The sequence below is a fragment of the Urocitellus parryii genome, chromosome 6 (genome assembly GCF_045843805.1).
Source record: "Urocitellus parryii isolate mUroPar1 chromosome 6, mUroPar1.hap1, whole genome shotgun sequence".
Taxonomy (NCBI): domain Eukaryota; kingdom Metazoa; phylum Chordata; class Mammalia; order Rodentia; family Sciuridae; genus Urocitellus; species Urocitellus parryii.
Genome location: NC_135536.1, coordinates 73,092,973 through 73,118,732, shown reverse-complemented (window position 1 = coordinate 73,118,732; position 25,760 = coordinate 73,092,973). Strand labels below are relative to the sequence as shown.

The window sequence follows — 25,760 nt, the reverse complement described above, 5'->3', positions numbered from 1 at the left end:
ATTCAGACATTGGATGTTGTATTTTTATGTATTTTTTAAAATATTAATAAAATTGAAAAAAAGAAAATTCTAGGTTAATTCACTCTTTGGATGACGCTAGCTCTCAGCTGTCCCTTTTACAGGAGGTACCTCCAGCAGCCTGGCCTGTACTGAAGGGAGTCTGTCTCAGTCCTTCAAACAGAATAGAACTATAAATGGGCATCTGGATCATTGAAGTATGTCCTTATTTAGAAACTTTGGCAGTCCTAGTATTTAAACTGTTTTAAGGATCAAATTTTTGGTTGCCCTTCAGAAATTTTGTCACAGTTTTATGTTTGCTATACTGCCGAATAAATTTATATCTCCCAAAGTTGAGATGCAACAACTAAGTAAAGCAACTATGTATGCTTTGTCTGTGAATTGTTCCACAGGCTGATACATTTTGTAAATAATTCTTCCAAAATCATGTATTTAAAGCAGTTTTGCATATACATTATGTAAAAAGTGATTTTTTAAAAGCAATTTTTAAATTCATGTTTGTACATTGAAAGGGGTTTTTTTTAAACCTCCTTTTCTGTGTTTAATACGCTGTAGAGTATAACCTAGATGCTCTAGACTGTATATCAGGATCTGATTTATAAGAACAAAGTCAGAGCTAAACACTAGTGATGGCATAGCATTACTGAAATCATTGTTTCTTAATTTCATTTTACCACATTGTGAACTTGTGATTCAGATTCCTTCCATTTTCTCAGAGAATTAAAAACAAAAAAAAGTACTCTTGTAAAATGCACTTTTCTGTCTTTTCTTTGCAAAGCAGAAGTATTTCAATGTAAAATAAAAATGGAGCTCAGCGGTCAGTATTAATAAAGGCTATGTTTTAAACATAGGCTTTATATTTTTAGTTTTCATTTAAGTTGTTGCTTTTTCCCCAAATGCCAGTAACTTTATAGTTGGAAAAATCAGATTTCACAAAACAAAGCATTTCAGTGTATTCTTCAGCCTTTTAATTAAATATTTCTAGTACTTATACAAATAAAAAATGTGTCATTCAAATCTAGTTGAAACTAGGAAGCAACCTTAGATTTAGACATTGAGATATTTTCAGAGGCAAATCAGTAAATCTGAGATAACTAAGTTTTTAGTTTGAGTACTGTCTATCCCTTCTAATTGATATAAATTTGGTAGTGAAGTATTGGGGTGTTGCTATAGAGAGTAAATGATATATTCATTGAATAAATATATAGACACTTAAAATTCCTTTCATTTGGGGCCTGGAAAAGGTTATAAAATTAAGTGAATGTTTACTAGGCATTACAGTTCAAATATTGGGCATGTTTTGAGTTTACCTAAAATTTAGATAGTTCTTACATGTGACTAAGAAAGTAAAAGGGCAAAGACTCTCTAATAACTAAAATGGAAGGTTTTATCTGTAAAATCAAGATATTTAATTTTAGTTTACCATGTGTGCCTTTATTGTTTGCTGTTTTTGTACTAAATATTCAGTTTAACTGTCTTTTACTAGGAAAGATGGTTGTACTTAGCACATTTAGAAGACTACTACATACTATTTGTGAAATTGCTTTAAATTATGGAAATTATATTGATTAAGCTATTAATTTATATATGTACCTTTCTTATGAGCCCTATAAGCTAACATAGTTATCAAATTATGAAAACATTTAAAGCTAACTTCAGCAGCACACAAAACCTTATCAGAATTAATTCATCAACAATTTATTGAGTATCTTCTGTGTGGCAGGTATTATGCTAATTATGCTAAGCCAGGAGCCACAAAAGTTAAGAAGACTGAAGAAGGTCCCTGTCTTCATGGAATGTGTAATCAAGTGGGGTAGATATTAAAACAAGTGACCTAATATGAAGTTTTGGTGTGCTATGAGATCACCTGATTCAAGAGCTCAGCTAGTATGAAGGCTTGCTTGGGTGGTATGGAAGACTTTGCAAAGACAGCAACACTGAATTTGAGCCCCCGTGAGGATTATTTGACTAGGAAATGGGAGGAGAGAGATGGATCCTCTAGCATTCCAAGCACATAGAGAAGGAGAATTTGGTACTAAGGAGCCAGGGTTAGAGCAGACCTGGGACGGGGCCAGGTTAAACAGAACCATTCAGGTACTGCTCAAACTTTGCAACTGCCCATCTCTACTTCTTGCTCTTCTGTTCCTCTGCCACTCTCATCCCTTGCCCAGACTGTCTTTCTTTTTTCTTTCTTTCTTTTTTAGTTGTAGATGAATGCAATACCTTTATTTTTATTTGTATGCCTCACATGTGCTAGGCTAGAGCTTTTAATACTGAGCCACAACCCTAGTCCCTAGAGCTGTCTTGAGCCACGTATCCATGAAGTTTTGGCTGACTTCTCACCACCATAGAATATCATCCTCTTGCTTGCCCTGTAGTGTTTTACCTGAGAGCTTACTTGTTATTATGTTTACTTGTCCATGTGTGCTTCTGCCCTACTAGATCATGAGTTCCTTAAGTGCTCCTTAGTCATGGGTGTGTCCCACAAAGTGCCTGGTCCTATCTCTAATAAAGTAAGGTAGTCAAAAATTGTTTAAATTGAGAAAAATTACTCTCAATGCTATTGTTTCTGTTTTGTTATTAGTGATTTTTATACGCAAAGCCAGAAATTCAAAAGAGGTGTTCAGGGTTGTTTTCATCAAGTGATGGCATTGAGGTCCAGGAATGGGACTCAATGGTAGAGTGTTTGCCTAACAAGTGCTAGACCCTGGGATCAATCACCAGCATGGAAAAGGGAAAAAACCAAAGAGATGAAGTTGAAATATCATTTGGAAAGTATAGGATAGACTTATATAACATTTCCTCTCCAACTGAAATTATTAATTGATGAGTTGCTTTTCCTTCTCTCCTACACTGTCATGTGGTTACCCACAGCCTTTTATTCCATTAAAGGAAGGGTACACTGTGGTAGCATTTATCAGTGATAAAGATTGAGTGACTATTAGAGTGGAGTTTGCAATCCAGCAAATATGTACTTTAGTGTTTTCACAATAAAACTAGAAATTTTTTTAGTCCTTTATTTATTTATTTATTTTACAAAATCAGTTGTTTTCCATGTTGACAAGCACAAAAACAAAACAAAAATGCTGTTCATTCATAAGGGACCCATTATGTATCTCTTTAAATAGAATAAGAAGGGTAGTACTTATAATTTTGGTATTTGTAGTTAAAGTAATTATGAAGCTGTCTTCATTTTGTTGTCTGTATCATGCAGAATTCATTTTGAAAAGTACTATTGTAAAAAAAAAGCTTAAGACCTGACATGTTAATATAATAAATAATTATTTGTATAAGAAATTGAATTTCTTCTCAAAATAAATTAAACAAGATAGTATATAAGTATGTCCCATGCAAAAATCACAGTGGTTTCTGAAATTAAAATTTAATTGGACATCCTATATTTCATCTGCAAACTCTACACTAGTTCCTTTTCTGTCGTATCCTAAGCATATGTTTATTAGCCTCTAGATGACCATTTTTGGTCACTGATGAGGTATAACAAATTGCTATACTTTCTTTTGGTTTCCAAGGATTTTTCACGGGCAGATTATGATTGAATTTTAGAATTGGATTGGCCCTGTATATAATTGAAAACTAAAACTTTTCTGGAGGTGTTGTGTTCTTTTGATTGGACCCTGTTCCCACAGTGGTTAACTGCTTTCAGGAGTTCCCTCATATCTATCCAAACTTACTCTCAAATAAAAACATAAACTTGCCTATGACAAGCCCTTTGCAATTATGAATAAAGCCACTATAAATATTCACATGCAGCTTTGTGTGTGAGCATGTTTTCACCCTTCTTGGTTAAATACCTAGGAGATTGCTGGATTATACCACTGTTCTATCTTACATTCCTACAAGCAGTAAACGAGAGTTCCAGTTGCACTGCACCCTTGCCAGCATTAGATACTGTTTAATGTTGGGTGTGTGTGTGTGTGTGTGTGTGTGTGTGTGTGTGTGTGTGTGTGTGTTTTAGCCATTCTAATAGGTGTGTAGTGGTATTTCTCTGCTTTTAATTTGTATTCCCCAAATGCAGTGATGTCATGTTAGGTTTTTTAATGTCTGACACCCTCGAGGGTTGAAAAGTATGTAAAGAATTGCCCCCCCAATGAACTGCAAGTATAAAATTTATACATCTATTTTGAATCTGAAAGAATTTAATACACTAAAGAGAAGGCTTACCTTCTATAAATACAGTTCATTTGCCCTGTAGAAAATCTATGTATGTCTAAGGAGATTCGTATTAAGACTATTCTTTGCAGCATAGTTTGTGTCATCAAAAACAGGTTGGGGCTGGGGATGTGGCTCAAGCGGTAGCGCGCTCGCCTGGCATGCGTACGGCCCAGGTTCGATCCTCAGCACCACATACCAACAAAGATGTTGTGTCTGCCGAGAACTAGAAAATAAATATTAAAAATTCTCTCTCTCCTCTCTCACTCTCTCTTTAAAAAAAAAAAAAAAAGAAAAACAGGTGGGGGCATACACCTTTAATCCTGTCAACTTGAGAGCCTGAAGAAGGAGGATCTCAAGTTTGAGACTAGTCTTAGCAATTTAGTGAGACCCTGACTCAAAAAGACTGGGGTTGTAGTACAGTGGTAAAATGCTCCCGGTCTCAAGACCTAGAACCAGAAAAAAAGTTGGGGGTGGGGACCATCTTATGTGCCCATCAATAGGAGGATGGGTAAATAAGTTGTGGCATATTAATTAAAAGCATACTAAGAGCAGTTAATGGGCTAGAGGTAAATATATAAATATAGAGTGAGTTTCAAAAAAAAAAGCTAGTAGAAAAACCAAGTTGCTAAATAATAAATAAAAATAAATTATTTCTACATCTTCTTCCAGAAGATCAATAAAATTGATAAATCTCTAGTCAGATTGGGAGATAAAGAGAAAGAAAAAATTACCAATATCAAGAGTGAGGGACGTGGCATACTACAGAAGCTATTATAAAGTTGACAAAGGAATATCATGAATATATTTATGCTAATAAATTCAACAACTAGCTGAAATGGAGAAAATCATGATTACCAAAAGGAGGAGGAGAGAAAAAAAAAATTCAAGGTGTGCATGGCTACACTGATAAAGGAAGATATGATACTAATTCTATCCAAACTCTTCCAAAAAATGGGAACTTAGTCTACAAGGCCAACCATTATCCCCTCAGGAGCAACACCCCTAGTGACTTAACTCTTAAAGACTCCAGCACGCGCTGGGGATGTGGCTCAAGCGGTAGCGCGCTCACCTGGCATGCGTGCAGCCCAGGTTCGATCCTCAGCACCACATACAAACAAAGATGTTGTGTCCGCTGAAAACTAAAAAAAAAATATTAAAATTCTCTCTCTCCCTCTCTCACTTTCTCTTTAAAAAAAAAAAAAAAGACTCCAGCACCTCCAGATAGGGCCACAGTGACCCAGTCTTTAACATAATGGGCCTTTGGGGGACACTTCCAAACCACAGCATGTAAAATAACCAGTCAATGTAATTCACCATGTTAAAACAACCTTAGGATGCAGAAAAAGCATTTGACAAAATCCAATATTGGTTTCTAATAAAAGAAAACCTTGGCAAAGTGGAAAGTGGACTAAAAAGGAACAACCTCAACCTGATAAAGGAAAACTATGAAGAGCATACAGTTGACATCATATTTAATGAGGAAAGACTGAATACTTTTCCCCATGATTTGGAATGAGACAAGGAGATCCACTCTCATCGCTTCTATTCAACATTGTACTGGTGGTTCCAACCAGAGAGCATTCAGATAAGAATGCTCAGGTGCCTGGACTGGTGAGTTTAGCAAGATTGCAAGAGGTAAGATTAATATACAAAAATATCAATTGTAAGAATCACAGGTGCCTGGACTGGTGAGTTTAGCAAGATTGCAAGAGGTAAGATTAATATACAAAAATATCAATTGTTTTCTATACAGTAACAATAGTCAGCAATTGAAAATAAGGTAGACCTATTTAGACTGCATTTTGTTTTTTCTTATAGATAATTAAGGATTCATTTTTACATAATTATAAAAGCATGGAATATAATTTGCTCTAATTCAGTCCCCAGTACTGAATTCCCCTTTCCCTCTCCTCTTCCTCTTCCCTCCTGTTTCCTTCCCTCTACTCTACTGATTTTTCTGCTATTTACTTATAGATTTTTGAATTTATTGTCTTGTGCATTATCACTCTATGATTATACTAGTGGAGTGACTCTCTGAAACATGTGCAGCCAGAGGAATAAGAAGTTGTGCTCCATTTGTGCAATATGTCAAAATGCATTCTACTGTAAAATTAATTAATTAGTTAATTTAAAAAAATTTTTAAATAGTGTCTTGTGGATATACATGATAGTGAGATACACTGTGGTATATTCATATATGTACATAGGAAAGTTATGGTCAGATTCATTCCATTGTTCTTCCCTTATGAGGTCCCTCCTCCCTTACTGTCAATCCCTTCATTTACTACACCAATCTTCTGTTTTGATGGAATTCCCTTATTCTTTTTATCCCTTCTCTCTTTCTCTCCTTATTTTGGACTAGCTTCCACATTCATCCTTTGACTTTTTTGGGTCTGGCTTTTTTCACTTAGCATGATAGTCTCCAGATCCATCTATTTGGCAGCAAATACCATAATTTTATTCTTTTTAAAAAATTTTTTTGTAGTTGTAGATGGACAGCATGCTTTTATTTTATTTGTGTATTTTTTTATATAGTGCTGAGGATGGAACCCAATGCCTCCCACATGCAAGGCAAGCACTCTGCCACTGAGCTTCAGCCCCAGTCCCTAATTTCATTCTTCTTTATAGCTGAGTAATACTTCATTGTGTATATACACCACACTTTATACATTCAGTGTTGAAGGGCACCTAGGTTGGTTCCATAGCTTAGTTATTGTGAACTGTGCTACTATAAACATTGAAGTGGCTGTATCCCTGTAGTATACCAATTTTAGATCTTCTCAATATATACTAAGGAATGGGATAGCTAGGTCATATGGCGGTTCCATTCCTAGTTAGTTAAGCAGTCTCCATACTGCTTAACCAGTTGCATCAATTTAAAGTTCCACCAACAATGTATGAGTATACCTTTTCCCCCATATCCTTGCCAACACTTTTTAATTATTTGTTCTTAATAATTGCAATTCTGACTGAGGTGAGATGAAATCTCAGTGTAGTTTTGATTTGCATTTCCCTAATTGCTAGAGATGTTGATCATATATTCATATGTTCTCATATATTTGTTGGCCATTTGAATTTCTTCTTTTGAGAAATGTCTGTTTAGTTCTTTTGCCCATTTATTAATTGGGTTTTTTTAAAAAATATTTATTTTTTTAGTTTCAGGTGGACACAATATCTTTATTTCATTTTTATGTGGTGCTGAGAATCGAACCCAGTGCCTTACGCATTCTAGGCAAGTGCGCTACCATTTGAGCCACATCCTCAGCCCATTAATGGGGTTATTTAAAAAAATTTTTTAATTGTGGTTGGACACAATACCTTTTATTTTATTTACTTAAGTTTTATGTGGTGCTGAGGATCGAACCCAGGGCCTAGATAAACACTCTACCACTGAGCAATAAATCCAGCCCAAGGGTTATTTGGTTTTTGATGTTAAGTATTTTGAGTTCTTTATGTATTTTGGATAGTAATGCCTTATCTGAGGAGCAAGTGGCAATGATCTTCTCCCATTCTGTCAGATCTCTCTTCACATATTTTTTCCTTTGTTGTGCAGAGCGTTTTTAATTTGATGCCATCCCACTTAACTGATTTTTAGTTTTATTTCTTGCACTTTAGGAGTCTTATTAAGGAAGTCAGCTCCTGTGCTGATATGCTAGAGGGTTGGGCCTACATTTTCTTCTAGAAGTTGCAGTTTTCTGACTTTGATCTACTTTGAGTTGATTTTTATGTAAGGTGAGAGATAGGGGTGAGATTTCATTATTCTACATATGGATATCCAGTTTTCCCATCACCTTATTGAAGAGGCTATCTTTTCTCCAACATATATTCTTGGAACCTTTTTGTGGATAAATGTGATTATGTGGTGTCTTTGTGTCTTCTCTTCCATTGGTCATCATGTCTGTTTTGGTGCCAGTACCTGCTGGTTTTGTTACTGTAAATCTGTGTTATAATTTAATTTCTGGTATAGACAATCTGCAAGATAGTGACAAATTCCTAGACACATATGACCTATCAAAATTGAACCATGAAGATATAGAAAACTTAAACAGATCAGTATCAAGAAATGAAATTGAAGTAGCTATCAAAATCCTTCCAACAAATAAAAGCCCAGGATTGATGGATCCTCAACCAAATTCTACCAGGTCTTTAAAGGAGAACTAATAGTCAACTCCCTCAAATTAGTTCATGAAATAGAAAAAGAAGAAATATCAAAATTCATTCTCTGAAGCAGGTATCACCTTGATACCAAAACCAGTCAAAACACATCAAGGAAACAAACTCTGGCCAATATCCTTGATGAACACAGATGCAGAGATTCTTAATAAAATACTTGCAATTCACATATAAAAACACATTAAAAAGATAGTGCACCATGATCAAGTGGGGTTTATCCAGGAATGTGAATTTGGTTTGACGTATAGAACTCAATAAGTATAATTTACCACAAAAATAGAGTTAAGGACAAGAATTATATGATTATCTTAATAGATGCAGAAAAAATTTGACTAATGAAGCACGCATTCATGCGTAAAATATTAGAAAAACTAGGGATAGAAGGAGTTTACCCCAACATTGTAATGGCTACTGTGACAAACCCAAGGCCAACATTATACTGAACAGAAAAAAAATGAAAGCATCTCCCTAAAAATAGAAACAAGGATGCCCACTCTCACCATTCCTAGTCAACACAGTCCTTGAAACTTTAGCCAGATCAGGCAAGAGAAGGAAATTAAAAGGATACAAATAGGAAAAGAAAAGCTCAAATTGTCTCTGTTTGCTAACAATATGACCCTGTATTTAGAAGACGTAGCAATTGAAAATTTAAGAACACCATTCACATAAAATGTGAAATACACTGGGATAAATCTGACAAGGGAAAAGATCTCTACAATGAAATCTTAATATACTGATGAGAAAAAATAAAGACAATCTAAGTAAATGAGAAAATATACTTTGTTCATAGTCTTAAAACTTAATATTGTTGAGTTTCTTTTCTCCCTGAAGCTATTTGAATGAGTCCCTCAAAATTTAATGTGTTGGGGGCTGGGGCTGTAACTCAGTGGTAGAGTGCTTATCTCACACGTGTGAGGTACTGGGTTCAATCCTCAGCACCGCATAAAAATTTAAATAAATAAAGATATATATATATATATATATATGTATATATATATATATATATAAATTCATGTGTTAGAAACCTAATCCTCAAATTCAGACATTAATCATATATGGAAGTAGGGCCTTGGGAGATAATTAGGATTAGATGAGGTCATCAGGGTGGGGTCCCCACAATGGCATTAGTGGCTCCATAAGAGGAGATGGAGCTACCATGCTTGCTTGCTCTGCTGTGCCATGTAATATCTTTCACCATGTTATGATCATCCAAGAAAAGCACCCTTCAGATGTTGAACAGATGCCACCACCATGCTCTTAGGTTTTTCAGCCTCCAGAACCATGAGCAATAAAGCAATTATCTTTATAAATTACCTAATCTTAGATGTTTTGTTATAGAAAAATAAGTGAACTAAGACAATCCTCAATTTCAGTGAAATCCTAATAAAAATCCTAGGTGGTGGGGCTGGGGTTGTGGCTCTGTGGTAGAGGCTTGCCTAGTACAGATGAGGCACTGGGTTCAATCCCTAGCACCACATAAAAAAAATAAAATAAAATAAAGATATTGTGTCCACCTACAACTAAAAATAAATAAATAAATAAATTTTTAACAAAGGATTCTTCCCTCTCTTTAAAAAAAAAAAAATTCCAGGTGGTATTTTTGTAGAAATTAACAAGGTAATTATAAGACTCATATGGAAATACAAAGGAACTAGAATAACCAAAACAATTCTAAATAAGAGAATTAAGTTAGGGGCCTACCACTACCTAATTTCAAGAATTGTTATAAAGTTATAGTGATCAAAACAGTATGCTCCTGGAATAAGAAGCTATATCAGTGGAACAAAATAAGAGCCAAGAAATAGCTCTCATATATGTGGCAGAAAAGTAGTTTTTGACAAAGCTCCAGAGGCAATATAGTAAAGACAGGACAGCATGTTAAATAAACAAAACAAAACAAAACAAAAAAACAGTGCTGAAATAATTGGACTTAACATATGTTTAGAAAACGAAATCTAGAGGTTGGGGATGAAGCTCAGTGACAGATGATTGACTCACACATGCATGAAGCCCTGGGTTTTATCTCCAGCACCACAAAAACAAACAAAAATTTGGATTCCTACATTGTACAATATGCAAAAACTCAAAATAGATCACAATTTTAAGTAGATCACAAAATATATCCAAACTCTAAAACTTATAAAAATCTAAAATAAAACATGGGTAAACTTTTTTGTGACCTCCTGCCAAACTGGGTTAGGCTCAGATAGAACACCAAAAGCTCAATCCTTAGAATGAAACACAGGGATAAATTGGACTTCATCAAAATTAAAAACTTTGACTTCTTAAGATACTATTAAAAGAATGAAAAGACAAGAAACAGACTCTAAGAAACTATTTGCAAATCACATGTCAGATTGAGGATTTGTATCAAAAATATAAAAAGAACTATCAAAGCTCAATAGTCAAAAAACCAAACAATGCAGAGCCAGGTGCAGTGGCATACACCTGTAATCCCAGCGACTCAGAGGGCTGAGGCAGAAGGATCAAAAATTCAAAGCCAACCTTAGCAACTTTAGCAAGGCCATAAACAACTTAGTGAGATCCTGTCTCAAATAAAATTAAAAATAAAAAGGGCTGGGAATGTGGCTCAGTGGTTGAGCACACTGGGGTTCAATCACTGTACTTCAAAAGTGGACTCTTTAGTCCATGTTCTTCATCTAGGAATATACATAGATGGTAAATAATCATTCTAAAAAATGTGTTAGAAAGAGAAAGAGAAGAACCACAGACTGGGAGACAATATCTGCAAAAGATACATCTGTTAAGGGATTGTGTTTTAGTCCATTTTCTGTTGCTGTAACAAAATACCTAACATTTGGTAACTTATATAAGAAAAAGGTTTAAAAAGGGGAAAAAGGCTTATTTTAGCTCATGGTTCTGAAGGCCAGGAAATCCAAGAACATGCCATTGGCAAACCATTGGCATTGTGTTGCTTCAATTCATGATAGAAAGTGGAAGAAAAAAATAGGCACCTGCAGAATAGAGAAAATTTGAGCATCTCTACCTTATGTAACTAATGCAAGGTATCAAAAGCAAGAACTCACTAGATGTGAAGCTAGTCCCACAGGAGTGGCATTAATCTCTCTCAAACACCTAATCAACACATAAAGGCTCCACCTTCTCATACCACCAACATGGGAATCAACTTTCAACATGAGTTTTGGTGGGGGGAAAAAATCACACCCAAACAAGCAGGCTTATCCAAAATGTACAACTATTAAAATAACACTAAGAAAACAACCTGATTTTAAAATGGGGAAAATATTTGAATAGGTACCTCATCAAAGAAGTTATAAAGATTGAAATAAATATATGAAAAAAATTTTTCAACATCACATGTAATTTGGAAATGATGATTAAAACAATGAGGTACTACTATACATTTACTAAAATATAAACAAAAATCCCTAATACTGACAATATCAAATGCTGGTGAAGATATGGTGCAACAGGAACTTTCATTCATTGCTGGTAGGAATGCAAAATGGTATAAACACTTTGGAAGACAATTTGGCTGTCTTTAGTTTCCTGCTAAATGAAACAATTTTACTACACAATCAAGCATTTGTTTATTTTTTTTAATTTTTTTTTTAAAGAGAGAGGAGAGAGAGAGAGAGAGAGAGAGAGAGAGAGAGAGAGAGAGAGAGAGAGAGAGAATTTTTAATATTTATTTATTTTTTTAGTTCTCGGCGGACACAACATCTTTGTTGGTATGTGGTGCTGAGGATCGAACCCGGGCCGCACACATGCCAGGCCAGCGCGCTACCGCTTGAGCCACATCCCCAGCCCTCAAGCATTTGTACTCATAAGTATATATTGAAAACTTATGACCACACAAAAACTGGCACATGACTATTTTTAGCAGCTTTGTTCATAATTTCCAAAATTTGGAAGCAACTAAGATATACCTCAAGAAGGTGAATGAACAAATTGCGGTATATATAGGTACTAGGGTACTCCTCATCGAAAAAAACGAGCTATCAAGCTATGAATGGAGGAGACAAATGTACATTACTGACTGTAGGAAGGCAATCTGAAAAGGCAACATACCGGATGATTCCAACTGTGTGGCATTCTGGAAAATGCAAAACCATCATGGACTGGGGATGTGGCTCAAGCGGTAATGTGCTTGCCTGGCATGCGCGGGGCGCTGGGTTCGATTCTCAGCACCACATAAAATAAAGATGTTGTGTCCACCGAAAACTGAAAAATAAATATTAAAAAAAAAAATTTCTCTCTTCTCTATCTCTAAAAAAACTATCAAATCAGTAAATATCATTGTTTTCAGGGGCCCCGGGGAGTGGGAGGGATAGTTAGAGAAAGCATGGGTGATCTTTAAGACCAGGAAACTATTGTCTATTATACTACAATAATGGGTATATGTCATTATACAGTTTTTCAAACCATTATACATTTGTACACCAAGAGTGAACTCTAATACAAACTGTGTGTTCTGAGTAATAATGATGTGTCAATGTAGATTTATCAGTTGTACCAAATGTACCATGCTGATGGGAAGTATTGATCATGGAGTAGGCTATGCATATGTGTGGGGTTCATGTATAAACTGTACCTTCCAGTTAATTTTGCTAAGCCTAAAATTGCGCTAAAATTTAAAAAGTCGCTCATTGGGCATGGAAGTACATACCTGTAATCCCAGATACTGAGGGATTACAGTAGCTGAGATAGGAGGATTGTAAGTTTAAGGCCAGTCTGAGCATCTCAGCAATACCCTGTATCAAAATAAAAAGGGCTGGGGATATAGTTCAGTGGTAGACCATCCCTGGATTCAATCCCTGGTAACAGCCCCCCCTCGAATTGTTCATCATTTGGCATTAGGGAAACCATAGTGAGAGTCAACTACACACTAGAATAGCTAAAATTAAAAATATTGAGCATACCAAGCGTTGGCAAAATAGGGAGGAACTAGAATTCATATGTATTGTTGATGGGAATGCAAAATGGCATAACCAGTTTAGAAAAGTGTTTCTTATAAAAAGATACATACCCTTACCATATATTTACTCAAGGGAATAGGAAAAAGATGTATAGATGAAGCCCTCTGTGTGTGTGGGGGGGGGGTATAAGTTTGTACTATATATTTATAGTAGCCTTATTTGTAATAGTTTAAAATGGGAACAATCTAAATATCCATGAACATCAGATGAATGGTGGAACAAATATGGATATACTACTTACCGATGAAATTAAACTATTAAATCAGCCTGGGTGAATCTCCAAATAATTATGCTGAGTGAAATAAACCAGACAATAAAAGATGGAATTATATAATTCCATTTATATAATACTTTGGAAAATGCAAACTAATTTACAGTCAAACAGTGGTGGTGGCATGGCCAGGAAGGCAGTGGGGAGGAAGACCTTACAAAGGTTGGAGGCTGGGGATGCAGCTCAGGGGTAGGGCACTTGCCTTGCACATACAAATCTGGAAGTGCTTAAGGAGGTGCATGAAGAAAGCTTTAGGGATGATGGATATTTTGATTTTAGTGGTGTTGTCAAGATGTATGCATGTCAAAATTTATTAAATTTTATGCTTTAGATAGATTTAATTTATTGTATATCAATCATCCCTCAGTAGAGTCATTTAAAAGAAAGAGCTATCATCCAGCATAGCATGCTTTGGGTACAACTATTAAACTCTCTCAACTTGAACATGGCAAGTAGTATGGATACACCAAATTTGTGGCCTGCTGATCACCAAATAAGCTGAAGTGGTGTCTATATCTAAGAAGAGAATATCATTTACAGTGGAAATTTTCCTGAAAACATTTCAATTACTTTTATTCTTCTCTCTCTTTTTTAAATTTGGTAGCAGGGATTAAACCCAGGGGTGCATAACCACTGAGAAACATCCCAGCCCTTTTTATTTTTTGAGGCAGGGTCTTTCTAAGTTGTTTAGGGCCTCACTAAATTGCTGAGGCTGCCCTGGAACTTGTGATCCTCCTGACTCAGCCTCCTGAGTCACTGGGAACACAGGTATGTGTCACTGAGCCTGACTCAATTACTTTTCAAGGTCTCTGTAGCCATTTTAACCTCAGTAATGTGTTTAATTATAACTGCTGTAATAATTCTCCTCCCTTTTAATTCCACTCTTCACTTTGTACCTGAACATTGTCCCTGGCTCCAGTTTCTTTAGCCTCATTCCTCCCTTCGGACAGAGATTGATAAGGATCTCAGAAAAGGTTGAGAATTGAAGAGGGCAGTAGAGAGAAGACATATGCAGCCAGCCTAAAAAGCATGATCTGGAGCTGGATACACCCACTGCCAAGATTCTGAATCCAAAACTAGTCCCAGATCACCAGAAACACTACAAACTTCTCAACAAGACTAAGTTATCATAAGAGAAAACATATCTAAGAAAGCAGTGATCAACGACACCTGCTAACCCTGAAATGATATTTAACTTACACCTGCTAATTCTAATATCATGAGGGCAACAGCTACTTCTCAGACACACTGAAATTCACAGCAGTGAGGAGCACCTTGCTGTGCACACTATTAATATCACAAATGAGTAAACAACAATAGAATGATCCAAGAAAACGAAATAATTTAGTTCTTTATTTTTAAAAATAATTTTAAGGTGTTGATGGACCTTTATTTTATTCATTTATCTATATGTGATGCTGAGAATTGAACCCAGTGCCTCATACATGCTAGGCAAGCGCTCTTTATTGCTGAGTCACAACCTCAGCACTAATTCTTACATTTTTACTTTGCTTGCCTTAGTTATAAAAACTCTGGGGGCTAGGGTTGTGGCTCAGCGGTAGCCCACTCGCCTCACACATGCGGGTCCCAGGGTTTGATCCTCAGCACCACATAAAAAAATAAATAAACCAAATAGAAGTATTATGTCCAACTACAACTAAAAAAAAAAAAAAGAAAAAAATATTAAAAAAAAACTCTGGCACTGGGGGCAAGGTTTTACTTCCTTTCTTTCTGCTGTATCTGCTGGATAAGGTAAATATCTCAAAGAAAGACATCTAAGCAGCAGGTATCACAGGTCTATCTGAGCCCCTTTTGCTCTGGGACCTTTTGACTGTCAGGCCTAGCTCCGCCTAGCAAATTATCCGGTTTTTTTCTAGGCCAAATATTGCTTCAGAATGGAATTGACCAAATTATGCTGTGTTCATGTACCAATGTGTAACAATGAATCCTATTATTATGTACAATTATAATGCACCAATAAAAATATTATTACTTGGGCTGGGGCTGTAGCTCAGTGGCAGAGTGCTTGCCTGGCGTGCATGAGGCTCTGGGTTCGATCCTCAGCACCACATAAAAATAAACAAATAAAGGTATTCTTTCCATCTACAACTGTCAAAAAAATTTAAAAAATATATTATTATTGCCTAAAAATTCCTCCCTCTTCCCACTATTGGGTTAAGGTAGTTGGAGGTTTGCTGGATCCTTTCAGATGATAAGAGAGACAAGTTTGGGAAGTATGGGGTAGTGTTAAAAGCTGTTAACTGAGATGATCAACGCTGATGTCAGAGTCTATTAAGGTTTGTAGGTGAGGGAGCAGAGGTCTAAGGAGGTCCCATGTCCCCAGAAGCACCATGCCCAGCATACTGTGATTTGCCTCAAATAGGCATAGGGGCAGGGTGTGTCTGGAGAGGGGTTCAGAATTTGGAGTCCGATACACCTGGGTTGGAACGCAGCTCTGCTACTCGCTGGCTGTGGGGCCTCGAACACTCATCCTCTAAGACCCCCGGTTTCCTCATCAGTCCACAAGCCTAGCTGCAAGGAGTCAACGCGCCGCTGGGCGCGCCTGCATCGGGGCGCACGGAGGCCCCGGGTCGGGTCGGGCCGACACTCCTCCACCGCCCGGCGCGCGCCCAACGCCTGGCTCGCGAACCCCACGGCCGATGCCGTGCGTCCGCTCCTTCCTCGGCCTCCTGGGGGCCCTGGCGGCCGGCGGCGCCGTCGCCTTCCTCTGCTACTGTGTTTACTTCGACCGGAAGCGGCGTAGCGACCCCGAGTTCAAGCGCCGCCTGCGGGACAGTGAGTGCGCCGGCGGCCGAGGCGTCGCCGGAGGGGCCGAGCGGCCGCGGGGTGGGCGCCGGGCGGGCCGGGGCGAGCTGGGCCTAGGGCCCCGGGGCCCCACGCCGGCCTCGCACACCCCGCCAGCACGTGCTGCGTTGTGTTCGCAGAGAGAAGAGCCCAGCGGCCGAGGGCCGTGGAGCCCTGCGCGCAGGTGAAGAGCGTCGGAGCCCGGGCTGGCGCCGTCGGCCGCGCCGCGCCCCCACCCACCCGTGCCGCGGCCGGACGTTTAGTTTTTAATTTCTTACAGAACCGAGGGGAGGAAGGGAAGGAGGACACCAAGGGGTTATAAAACGGCAGCTGTGACACTGTAGGGCCACGCGCTTCTTTTAATTGAAGAGGGAGAAGGCGCTGTGGCCGGCCCAGAGCCCAGAGCTGCACGTCCCGCTGAAAAGGCGCCGAGGCCTCGTGATACCAACTTCCAGAGCCCGCCTCGAAGGGCCAGTCTTCCAGCTGGTTGCAGAAAGCATCTTCGTCTCTCTAGGAGAGAATTTGATTTGTCGCTTTAAAAGATAACCATTGCAGTCATCTCGGTGATTGGCTCAGCTTCAGTTAACTCCCATCAGCTGTAAAAGTGCCACTGAGCGTTCTTAGGCTTCTTGTGTCCAACTTAAGGAATTAAGCTCACCTTCATTTTTAAGAAGTACTTTTAGTTGTAGACTGGAACCAATGCCTTTATTTTACTTAACTTATTTTATGGTGCTGAAGATTGAACCCAGTGCCTCACACATACTGGGCAGGTGCGCTACCACTGAGCCACAACCCCAGCCCTCCACCCGCATTCTTTCTTTCAGTCAGTCAACACCTGTTTGAGAGCCTCTTAGGTATGAGGCATTCTCCTAGGCGGGGCAGGGATCTGCAATAGGGGAATAACAATAACCCCCAAAGCAAGGCCGTGGAGAGAGCCAACAAATGCACCAAGAGCTCAGAGGAGGAAAGATCATTTTCAGGGTAGGATTACTGTGGAAGGTGTGCAGTTCACTTATTGTTCTGCTTTAAAGTAACACTTTGCACCTGAATCTCTAATTTAGGCAGGGCTGGTGGGTGTTTTCCTGCCCCATTCAGCTTCAGTCAGGTGACTCCAGGGCACCTGGCTAGGATCCTGTGAAGACTCACTCCCTCACATTTGGCAGTTGATGTCTGCTGTTCCTTTACCTGGGACTCTTGGCCTGAGCACCTGAACATGTCCTCTTCATGTGGCCTGAGATTCCTTATTGTATGCTGGGCTGGGTCCCCAGGGGCGAGCAAGGACATACACATAGAATGTTACAGAGAGTGAGGGGAAGAGTGCCAGAGCATACAGGGGCATGCATTGGGGGATTTCTTGCATTATTGAGGCCTGCTTCATTCCAGGCAGAGGAAATAAATTCCTCTTGATAGGAAAGGTTCCAAAAGCATACGTGGAAGTGGGAATATTACTATGGCTATTTTAAATAAATGCAATTTTTCTGCAGAAGACTTTGGAGAAAAAAATGCCATTGAACTGAACTAGGAATTAAGTTTGGGAGATGGCATTGGAGGAATTTGGGTTGTGGGTTCAGGGATGGAGGGAGCTAAAGGCGCATAATGAGAAGTGGGGAATCTGCCAGACCTATCCAGTAAATCAGCTTGGCAAAGGAGCCACAGTGAGGAAGAGTGGGAGGTGAGGTCAGGGATGGAATGAGCTGAGTAGGGATGGAATGAGAGGCAAGGCTGGCTTGAAGGCAAGGTTAAGGAAAGACTCAATGGAGGGAGTTACTGAGCAGTTTCTGAGCAGGATTTTTTTTTTTTTTTTTTTTTTTTAAGGAGGAAAGAAAAAAATACTTGGATTGATCAGGCAGGAGTGTACTAGATGGTTTGAAAGAGAACAGGCTATTTCAGTAGTATAGGTGAGAAGTAATAAAAATTCTAAGTTATAGTGGTGTCAGTGAAGACTGGGAAGAATAGTTCATGCTGACAGATAAAAGGATCTGGGGGAAGCAGGAGTCACAGACTTCTGAGGTTTAGAAGTGAGTCATTTACAAAATAAAGGCCCAGATGCCTTGGTTAAGGAAACTGGCTGGGATTAGAGATGCCTTTCCCAGCCTGTTTGGGACAGAGTCTAGAATAGCTCCATGTCCTTCTCCTCCGTTGCCCTTATTCATGGTTGACCTTGAACCTTTGTGTGTGTGATTATTTAATGGTTTTCATTTTTTGTACAAAGGAGGGCTTTTTTTTTTTTTAACTGTCCATTCCCTCTGTGTCTACAGCACTGTTTGGCATATATTTATTGAATATTATTCATGATAGGCAGAAAGAAGCAGCTTGTCAATGCACAGACTGTGAAATTGCAGTCTTCAAGATGTGCTGGAAAGATAGCTGAGTGGTAGTTTGGTATCTTCTAATGGAGGCCTTAGAATGTCAAACTGTAAAGTCTCAACTTTTCTCTGTTATAGTGGATAACCAATGATGATGACTTTCAGAGAAGAGATGAAAAAACATTTTGGGGGGGATTGGTCCTAAGGGTGCTTTACCACTGTTATACCCCTATCCGTTTTTATTTTTTATTTTGAGACTGTCTTGCTAAATTGCTAAGGGATGGAATGAGGGAAAGCTGGCCTTCAACTTGAAATTCTCCTGCCTCAACCTCCTGAGTATCTGGGAGTAGCCCCTGCACCCAGCTTGTTTTGCTCTTTTTTTTTTCTCCCATACTGGGGATCAAACCCAGGAGTTCTCTATCTCTGGAGCTACATCCCAGTCCTTTTTATTTTTTTTTATTTTCAAGACAATCTCACTACGTTGCTTAGGTCCTTGCTAAATTGCTGAGGCTGGCCTCAAACTGGAAGCCACCATGAGTTTTTGAATAATATAAAGAAAGAAAATTTGAATAATATAAAGAATAACTGCATTTCTCATACGTTGGAACCAAGGAGTGCTGTACCACTGAGCCATGCCCCAGCCTTTTTTGTTTTTTGAGACAGGGTCTCACATGTAAATCACTGGAATTACAGGTGTGTGCCACCATGCCTGGCTTGTTTTACTTTTTAAAAGAAGGTTAGTCTGGTGCCACTGTGGAGATTGGAGAGGAGGAGAGAAGTTGAAGGCAGGAAAATAAGTCATTGGCAATCAGGAGGGGAAATAATGAAGATCTGCATTATTTCAGTGAAGAAGATGCAGAAGCAGACTTTTTCAAATGTTCTTTCATATAATCTTGCAAAAACTTTTCTTGTTTTGTTGATGAATAGCCCCCAGGCAGAAGAGAGATGTCTTTTCCTATTTCTTCTAGAATTTTTCTTCCTTCTCACCTCAGGACCTTTTGTTTCCGAAAGTATGTTCCATGGACCATCCTTATTAGATTCACCTGGATTATTTGTTAAAATATGCAGATATTTCTAATCCTAGCACCAGCAATTCTGTTTCAGCATGTCAGGGGTGGCCCAAGGAATTCTTATGGGCAACCAGGTATTTTAGACTTTTATTTTTATTTTTGCAGTGCTATAGGTGTTACTGATCCTTAGCATGTTTGCTGATAAAAGCTTAAAAGGTGACCTTTCTCCAAGGTCATCCCATTTAAAAAATATTATTCTTGGGGAAAACAATTACCTAAATCCTCTGGATATAAAAGACTAAAGGTGAAGTAACTGGTAGTGTAGTTGATATTTCTGGGCCAGGGTTTGCCTTGAAACACCAGCCCTAGGCTCAGTACCAATGATGATGCCATCTTATGGCTATGCTTACCTTAATGAACCAGGCTGCAGCAAACCAAAGCATCCTTCTAATAGTTACCAACTGCCTGCCAACCCCTCACCATGTCCTTGTGAGCCTGTGAGTACAGAATCCTTACTATAGCTTCTTGCCTCCCTTACTAGAGAGTTACTGCTACCTGAACAGACATCAACCAAATGACCAAAGTGACTCCACAGGCCAGAAAAATAATTACAATATAATCAATAGTCACTGTTGATCCAGGCAAGAAAATAATATTGCAACATACAAAGCTACCTTTGTTATACTCATTGTAGTAGTATTTCTGCTGTGGATTTAGTAGTTAAGATAAAATATGGATAAGAGTTATTGCAAGCATCTCAACCTACTTTGATACATTGCTGTGTATTTTTATCACTTGAAATTACAACTCCATTTTAGGAAATTGATTTGAATACAATAAAGAAGAACTGCATTTCTCAAAAGTTGGATTTAGAGACTAGGTTCAAGTTTTTTTAAATAAAAATCAATTTTGATCAGTAACCATATACTTTACAATCTTTACTCATTGTTAAAACATTTTAAAAATCTTTCAGTTTTGGGATCCAGCACCAAATGAAAAACTACAAGAACGTTTTTTTCAAGAGATACAGATGGGAGAACTTTGGCTGTCTAGAGGTAAGAATGTAAACATTCCTTTGTGAGTTATTTATGATAATTTATGTTCAGGAAATATTATTGATTAGGATTTGTATGTCAAATAGCTAGCTAGATGTGTTAATCAGCTTGTTGCAGTTAAATGGCCCAGCATTTTCACTTCATTACACTAACACCTCCCCCCAATCACACTACAATAATTAGTGTTCAAGTTTATGTTCTAGTCTGAGAAGTAGACAGGCAGGGAAACAAAGCCATGCATGTCTCATTTATTTTTATGTACAATTCTCAATATATGAATTTTCAAAATGACTTTTTTTTTTCTTTGCACCAGGGGTTGAACCAAGGGGTGCTGTGCCACTGAGCCATCCCCCAGCCTTTTTTTATGTTTTGAGACAGGGTCTCATTAAGTTGCGTAGGACCTTACTAAGTTGCCAAGGCTGGTTTTGAACTTGGAATCCTTCTGCCTCAGCCTCCCATCACTGGGATTATAGGCATGCACTACCTCACCTGGCACCCTTTTAAATTTGAGACAGGGTCTTGCTAAATTGTTCAGGATGGCTTTAAAATTATAGTCTTGCTACCTCAGCCTCCCAAGTAACTGGGATTACAGGTATGACTTAAATAATATAAACAGGAGGGACTTTTACACAAGGTAATAAAGCTTAAGACTTTCATTTACATAGCCCTTTCCCAAAACCCACTAACAATTTTTTTATTTTTAACTTTATGTACCTTTTCTTAAATTGTGTGTGTGGGCTCATAAAATCTCAATTCCTCTCTAGATATGGATACTTACTGAATATAGGGGCAATTAAAATATATAAAACCTTTCAGCTTTAACTGTTATTATAGTAGGATAGATGTAGGGAAAGAAAATTAGAATTATAACTTGAGAGAAAAAAATTCATAATTCATGGTCCACATAATGATGTTTAAGTCAACCATGACTGCTGGTATAATGGTATATACTACATAGCTAGGTATGTAGTAGGCTATATTTTCTAACTTGGTGTTAACTACACCGTATTTTTCACTAATTGTATTATTTTTGTATTTTACACAGTGATGCAGTAGTCTAATGGTGATGCATTTTTCAGAATGTATCCCCTTAGGATTGGAGGTGTGGCTCAGTGGTACATGCTTGCCTAGCATGCAAGAGGCCTTGGATTTGATCCCCAGCAGCTCAGGGGAAAAAAAAAAGTATCCTCCATATTAAGCAACATACAACTACTTATTTGATCATATTTTATTCCTCTTTATGTTCAAGTGCTACCATGTAATAATTTAGTTAGATTTAGAGGTGGATAAGTTATTGATGTTATTAGAACAAAAATTGCAAGGGTTGGTTTTACAATTTTGTCCCTCTCTGTGATCCCTAAAGTGATTGACTCTTTAAGATTATATCATATACTTCTGTATAATGTAGTTTGCAATTTTGGCTGCTAGTTTAAGTATCTTCAAACCCCAAACTGATTAAATCAGTCTCTGGAGGTGGGACTCTGGCATCACCATTTTTTAAATCTCCCTAGGTTAATACAGTATAAACCCAAAGTTAGAACAAGTGTTCTTTTTTAAAAAAAAAAATATTTACTTTTTAGTTGTAGTTGGACACAATACCTTTTTTTTTAATTTATCCATTCTATGTGATGCTGAGGATCAAACCCACATGTTAGGTGAGTGCTCTACTGCTGAGCCACAACCCAGTCCTATAGAACAAGTGTTCTAGTGGTAAATTTTCGCCCAGCTTTTTGCAGTTTTCTCAACTTTTCCCATTTTCTCAGCCACTAACTCCAATTTTCATTACTTTGCTGTCAGATAGAACATGCAGGTTGAGTACCCCTTATCCAGAATTCTTGGGACCAGGTTCTAACTGTGGAATATATACATATACATAACAAAATGTCTTAGGGATAGGACTTAAGTAAAAAAAATGGAATTCATTTATCCCATATACACCTTATACATAGCCTAAAAGTAATTTTATACAAAATTTTTAGTGCACCAGTATTTGAAATGTGACCTGCTACATGGAGTTAGGTGTGGAATTTTCCACTTGTGGCCTTATGTTGGCCGTCAAAAGTAACTTGATTTTGGCTGGGTGAAGTGGAGCATGCCTGTAATCCCAGCTACCTGGGAGGCTGAGGCAGGAGGACTTTAAGTCTGAGACCAGCTGTGGCAACTCTTCAAAATAAAAGCAAAAAAAGGGCTGGTGATGTAATTCAGTGGTGAAGCACCTCTGGGTTCAGTCCCCAGTACTATTAAAAAAAAAAAGTTTTCAATTTTGGAGCATTATGAATTTTCAGATTAAGGATGCTTTACAGTTCTACAACTATTTTATTTGTGGTTGTCTATGGAGCCAGAAATTTTGATTGGTACTTCTGGGGAGCTGGTGTAATTTAATTTATTGGCTGGTTGACTTAATTGACCAAATTGTTTTTGTATTCTATTAGCACCTCAATCTTGAGAGCAGGTACTGTATGTTTTTTCTTGTGGTATTGGCGATTGAACCCAGGGGTGCTTTACCACTGAGTGACATCCTCCACCCATTTTTTAGAATTTTTTGAGACAGAGCCTTGCCAAGTTGCTGAGGCTGGCCTCTGCCTCCCAGGATGCTGGGATTACAGCACTACGCTACCACACCCAGCTTTTTTGGTTAAAAACTCAATACAATAGAATAATTTGATTTAATGCATCACCTCCATAAAGCTATATTGTTATAAATAATAAAAGCCTTAATGGAAATTTCTAATGTTGGAAATGTAAAATTAACTATCTGGAAAGGCACAAAACTTGTCTTGCAACCTACATATTGCTTGTATCTACGTCAGGTCATGTCTTTGTGGTCTTTCAGTTTAAGCTTCTTGGGAATGTATTTTTACATGAATATGCTTTGTGTAGTTTTTATATGATCATTTATTTCAACCAATAAATGGAAAATTTGTTTCAGTTAGTGGGAATCTATTATTATAACTGTAGGGAAATGTATTTTTAAGTTTCCAAGTTGTATGAAGTGTGTCAAATTTCATTCCTTAGGATTATATAATACCTGAAGACAGGCAGCATACTGCCTTCAAAAGTCAAATTTAGCTTCTATTCCTAACTGTGGCATAAAAATAATTTTGAAACCTTAAGTCAGTTCACTGATCTTTGCATTTCCTAAAAGTAGAACAACAGAGTGAAACCAAGTTGTTCCATGTTCTGACTTGCACAGAAATACTACGGTTACTTTCCAATCTTCGAATATAAGCCAATCTTCCTTAATGCATTTAAAAACAACTACTTATACATTAGAGTTTATAAATCTCTTATTCTTTTCCCTCTAGATATTACTTCATGTTATGCTGAATCTTGCTTGAAGTCTTTGATAATAGGATCTGTTTTTAAAAAGTTTAATTTAAATCTCCATCAAATCCTAAAACAATTAAATCAGAATGTCTGGAGGTTAAGACTTCAGGTTTAGCAGGAACATTATATTTCATATTTTAATATTTCACCCGTCACACAGATAACTCATTAATAAAAGATCACAACACTACAATACTCATCATCCATCCCTTACATGTACAATATAAGAATGCACTTCCAACAGAAAGAGGACACTTGTTATAGTTTGCCTCACAAAATTATTCCTATTGCAGCTTTAACATTGTGACACTCAATATTTCTCCTCACACTTGAACTCTATTCTTCATGGAACTTGTCTAAATATTATTGATGTTTTTAAATCCAAATTGCTTTTGTTAGTAGTTTGTAGAATGTGTATTTTGAAGTACATTAATACTTTGCTGAAAACTTAATGTGTTTCAGGGGACTGTAGAATGGGAGTTGAACATCTTAGCAATGCCCTTTTATTGTGTGGGCAACCACGGGAACTTCTGAAGGTTTTCAGACATACACTCCCTCCTCAGGTATTTGAGATGCTGTTGCAAAAAATCCCCCTTATTTGCCAGGTGAGCACATTTTTAACTATCTTTGTGAAATATACACAGTAAATAACCATGTAATTACATAGAAATAGCAAAGTACGTGAGTGAATTGCCTGAAGTTTAAGAGTAAAATATCTTAAGTTTTGGTTGTTTCCTTTGCTTTAAGATGAAGCCAGCCTGTTTTTCATGTTTTGACTATAATGAATTACATATTTTTTTAGTATTTATTTTTTAGTTATAGGTGGGTACAATATCTTTATTTTATTTTTATGTGGTGCTGAGGATCCAACCCAGTGCCTCATGCATGCTAGGTGAGCACTCTACAACTGAGCCCCAGCCTCAGCCCTGAAATACATTATTTTGTTATTATACTTGTTTCAGCATTTCTGCTTTAAAGCAGAACAAACAGTATTACTTTACTTCCCACAAACATGATAAAACATATAAATCACTTTGGTAAATTTAAACATTTAGGCCAATTAGTGTTCCCTTAAATACAAGTTTATATTGGTAACAAAATCCATTTATAAGCCAATTGATTAAGATATTAGTTCTCTTACATTTACCAAACTCTTTGGTATATTTCTGTATCAACTAGAATTTCCTGAAAATACTGGGCTGTTTCAGGATAAATCTCAAGATACTACTTTAACTCTGGTTCGCTTTTTTATCTACTGATCCCATGTTAAGACCTGCAATAAAGTATATATTGTTGGTTAGATTCAGAACCATTCATGTTGGACTCTCAGCTTTTGAACAAGATACACAACAGTTCAGATTCCACTAAACTCAAGCTAGTCTTGGAATGTTTCTTGAAGATATATGAAAATGTAGCTAGGATAAGAATGTATGATGCCCATCCTGGCAAAGGAAGGGAGGCAAGAAAAGGATCATGAATTGAAATGATTAGCAAGTAACTGTTTTATGTATTTACCAGCAACTTGAGGCAGAAATGAATGAACAGGAATGCTTGGAGGATGGATGATCCTGATTGAAAAACATTTCAACGTATCCACAGTCCAGTCAGAAAACTATGGTTCTATATAGCATAAACAACTGCTTAGTGATATTTCCATTTAT

The 25,760-nt window shown here is 37.6% G+C and overlaps 1 protein-coding gene across 1 annotated transcript; it reads left to right on the top strand.

Annotated features, from left to right (window-relative positions):
• The first annotated feature begins 16,161 nt into the window (after positions 1-16,161).
• Tomm20l (translocase of outer mitochondrial membrane 20 like) lies at positions 16,162-25,701 on the top strand. Its single transcript, XM_026384099.2, has 5 exons — positions 16,162-16,392; positions 16,542-16,585; positions 20,691-20,772; positions 24,562-24,704; positions 25,618-25,701. The coding sequence occupies exons 1-5, from the start codon at positions 16,257-16,259 to the stop codon at positions 25,663-25,665; spliced, it is 453 nt and encodes a 150-aa protein (XP_026239884.1). The 5' UTR covers positions 16,162-16,256; the 3' UTR covers positions 25,666-25,701.
• The last annotated feature ends 59 nt before the right edge of the window (positions 25,702-25,760 follow it).

Coding starts and splice junctions, on each gene's coding strand:
- Tomm20l (XM_026384099.2), top strand. CDS start 16,257: ATGCCGTGCGTCCGCTCCTTCCTCGGCCTCCTGGGGGCCCTGGCGGCC. Junction 16,393..16,541: donor CAAGCGCCGCCTGCGGGACA/GTGAGTGCGCCG, acceptor TTGTGTTCGCAG/AGAGAAGAGCCCAGCGGCCG. Junction 16,586..20,690: donor CCGTGGAGCCCTGCGCGCAG/GTGAAGAGCGTC, acceptor AAAATCTTTCAG/TTTTGGGATCCAGCACCAAA.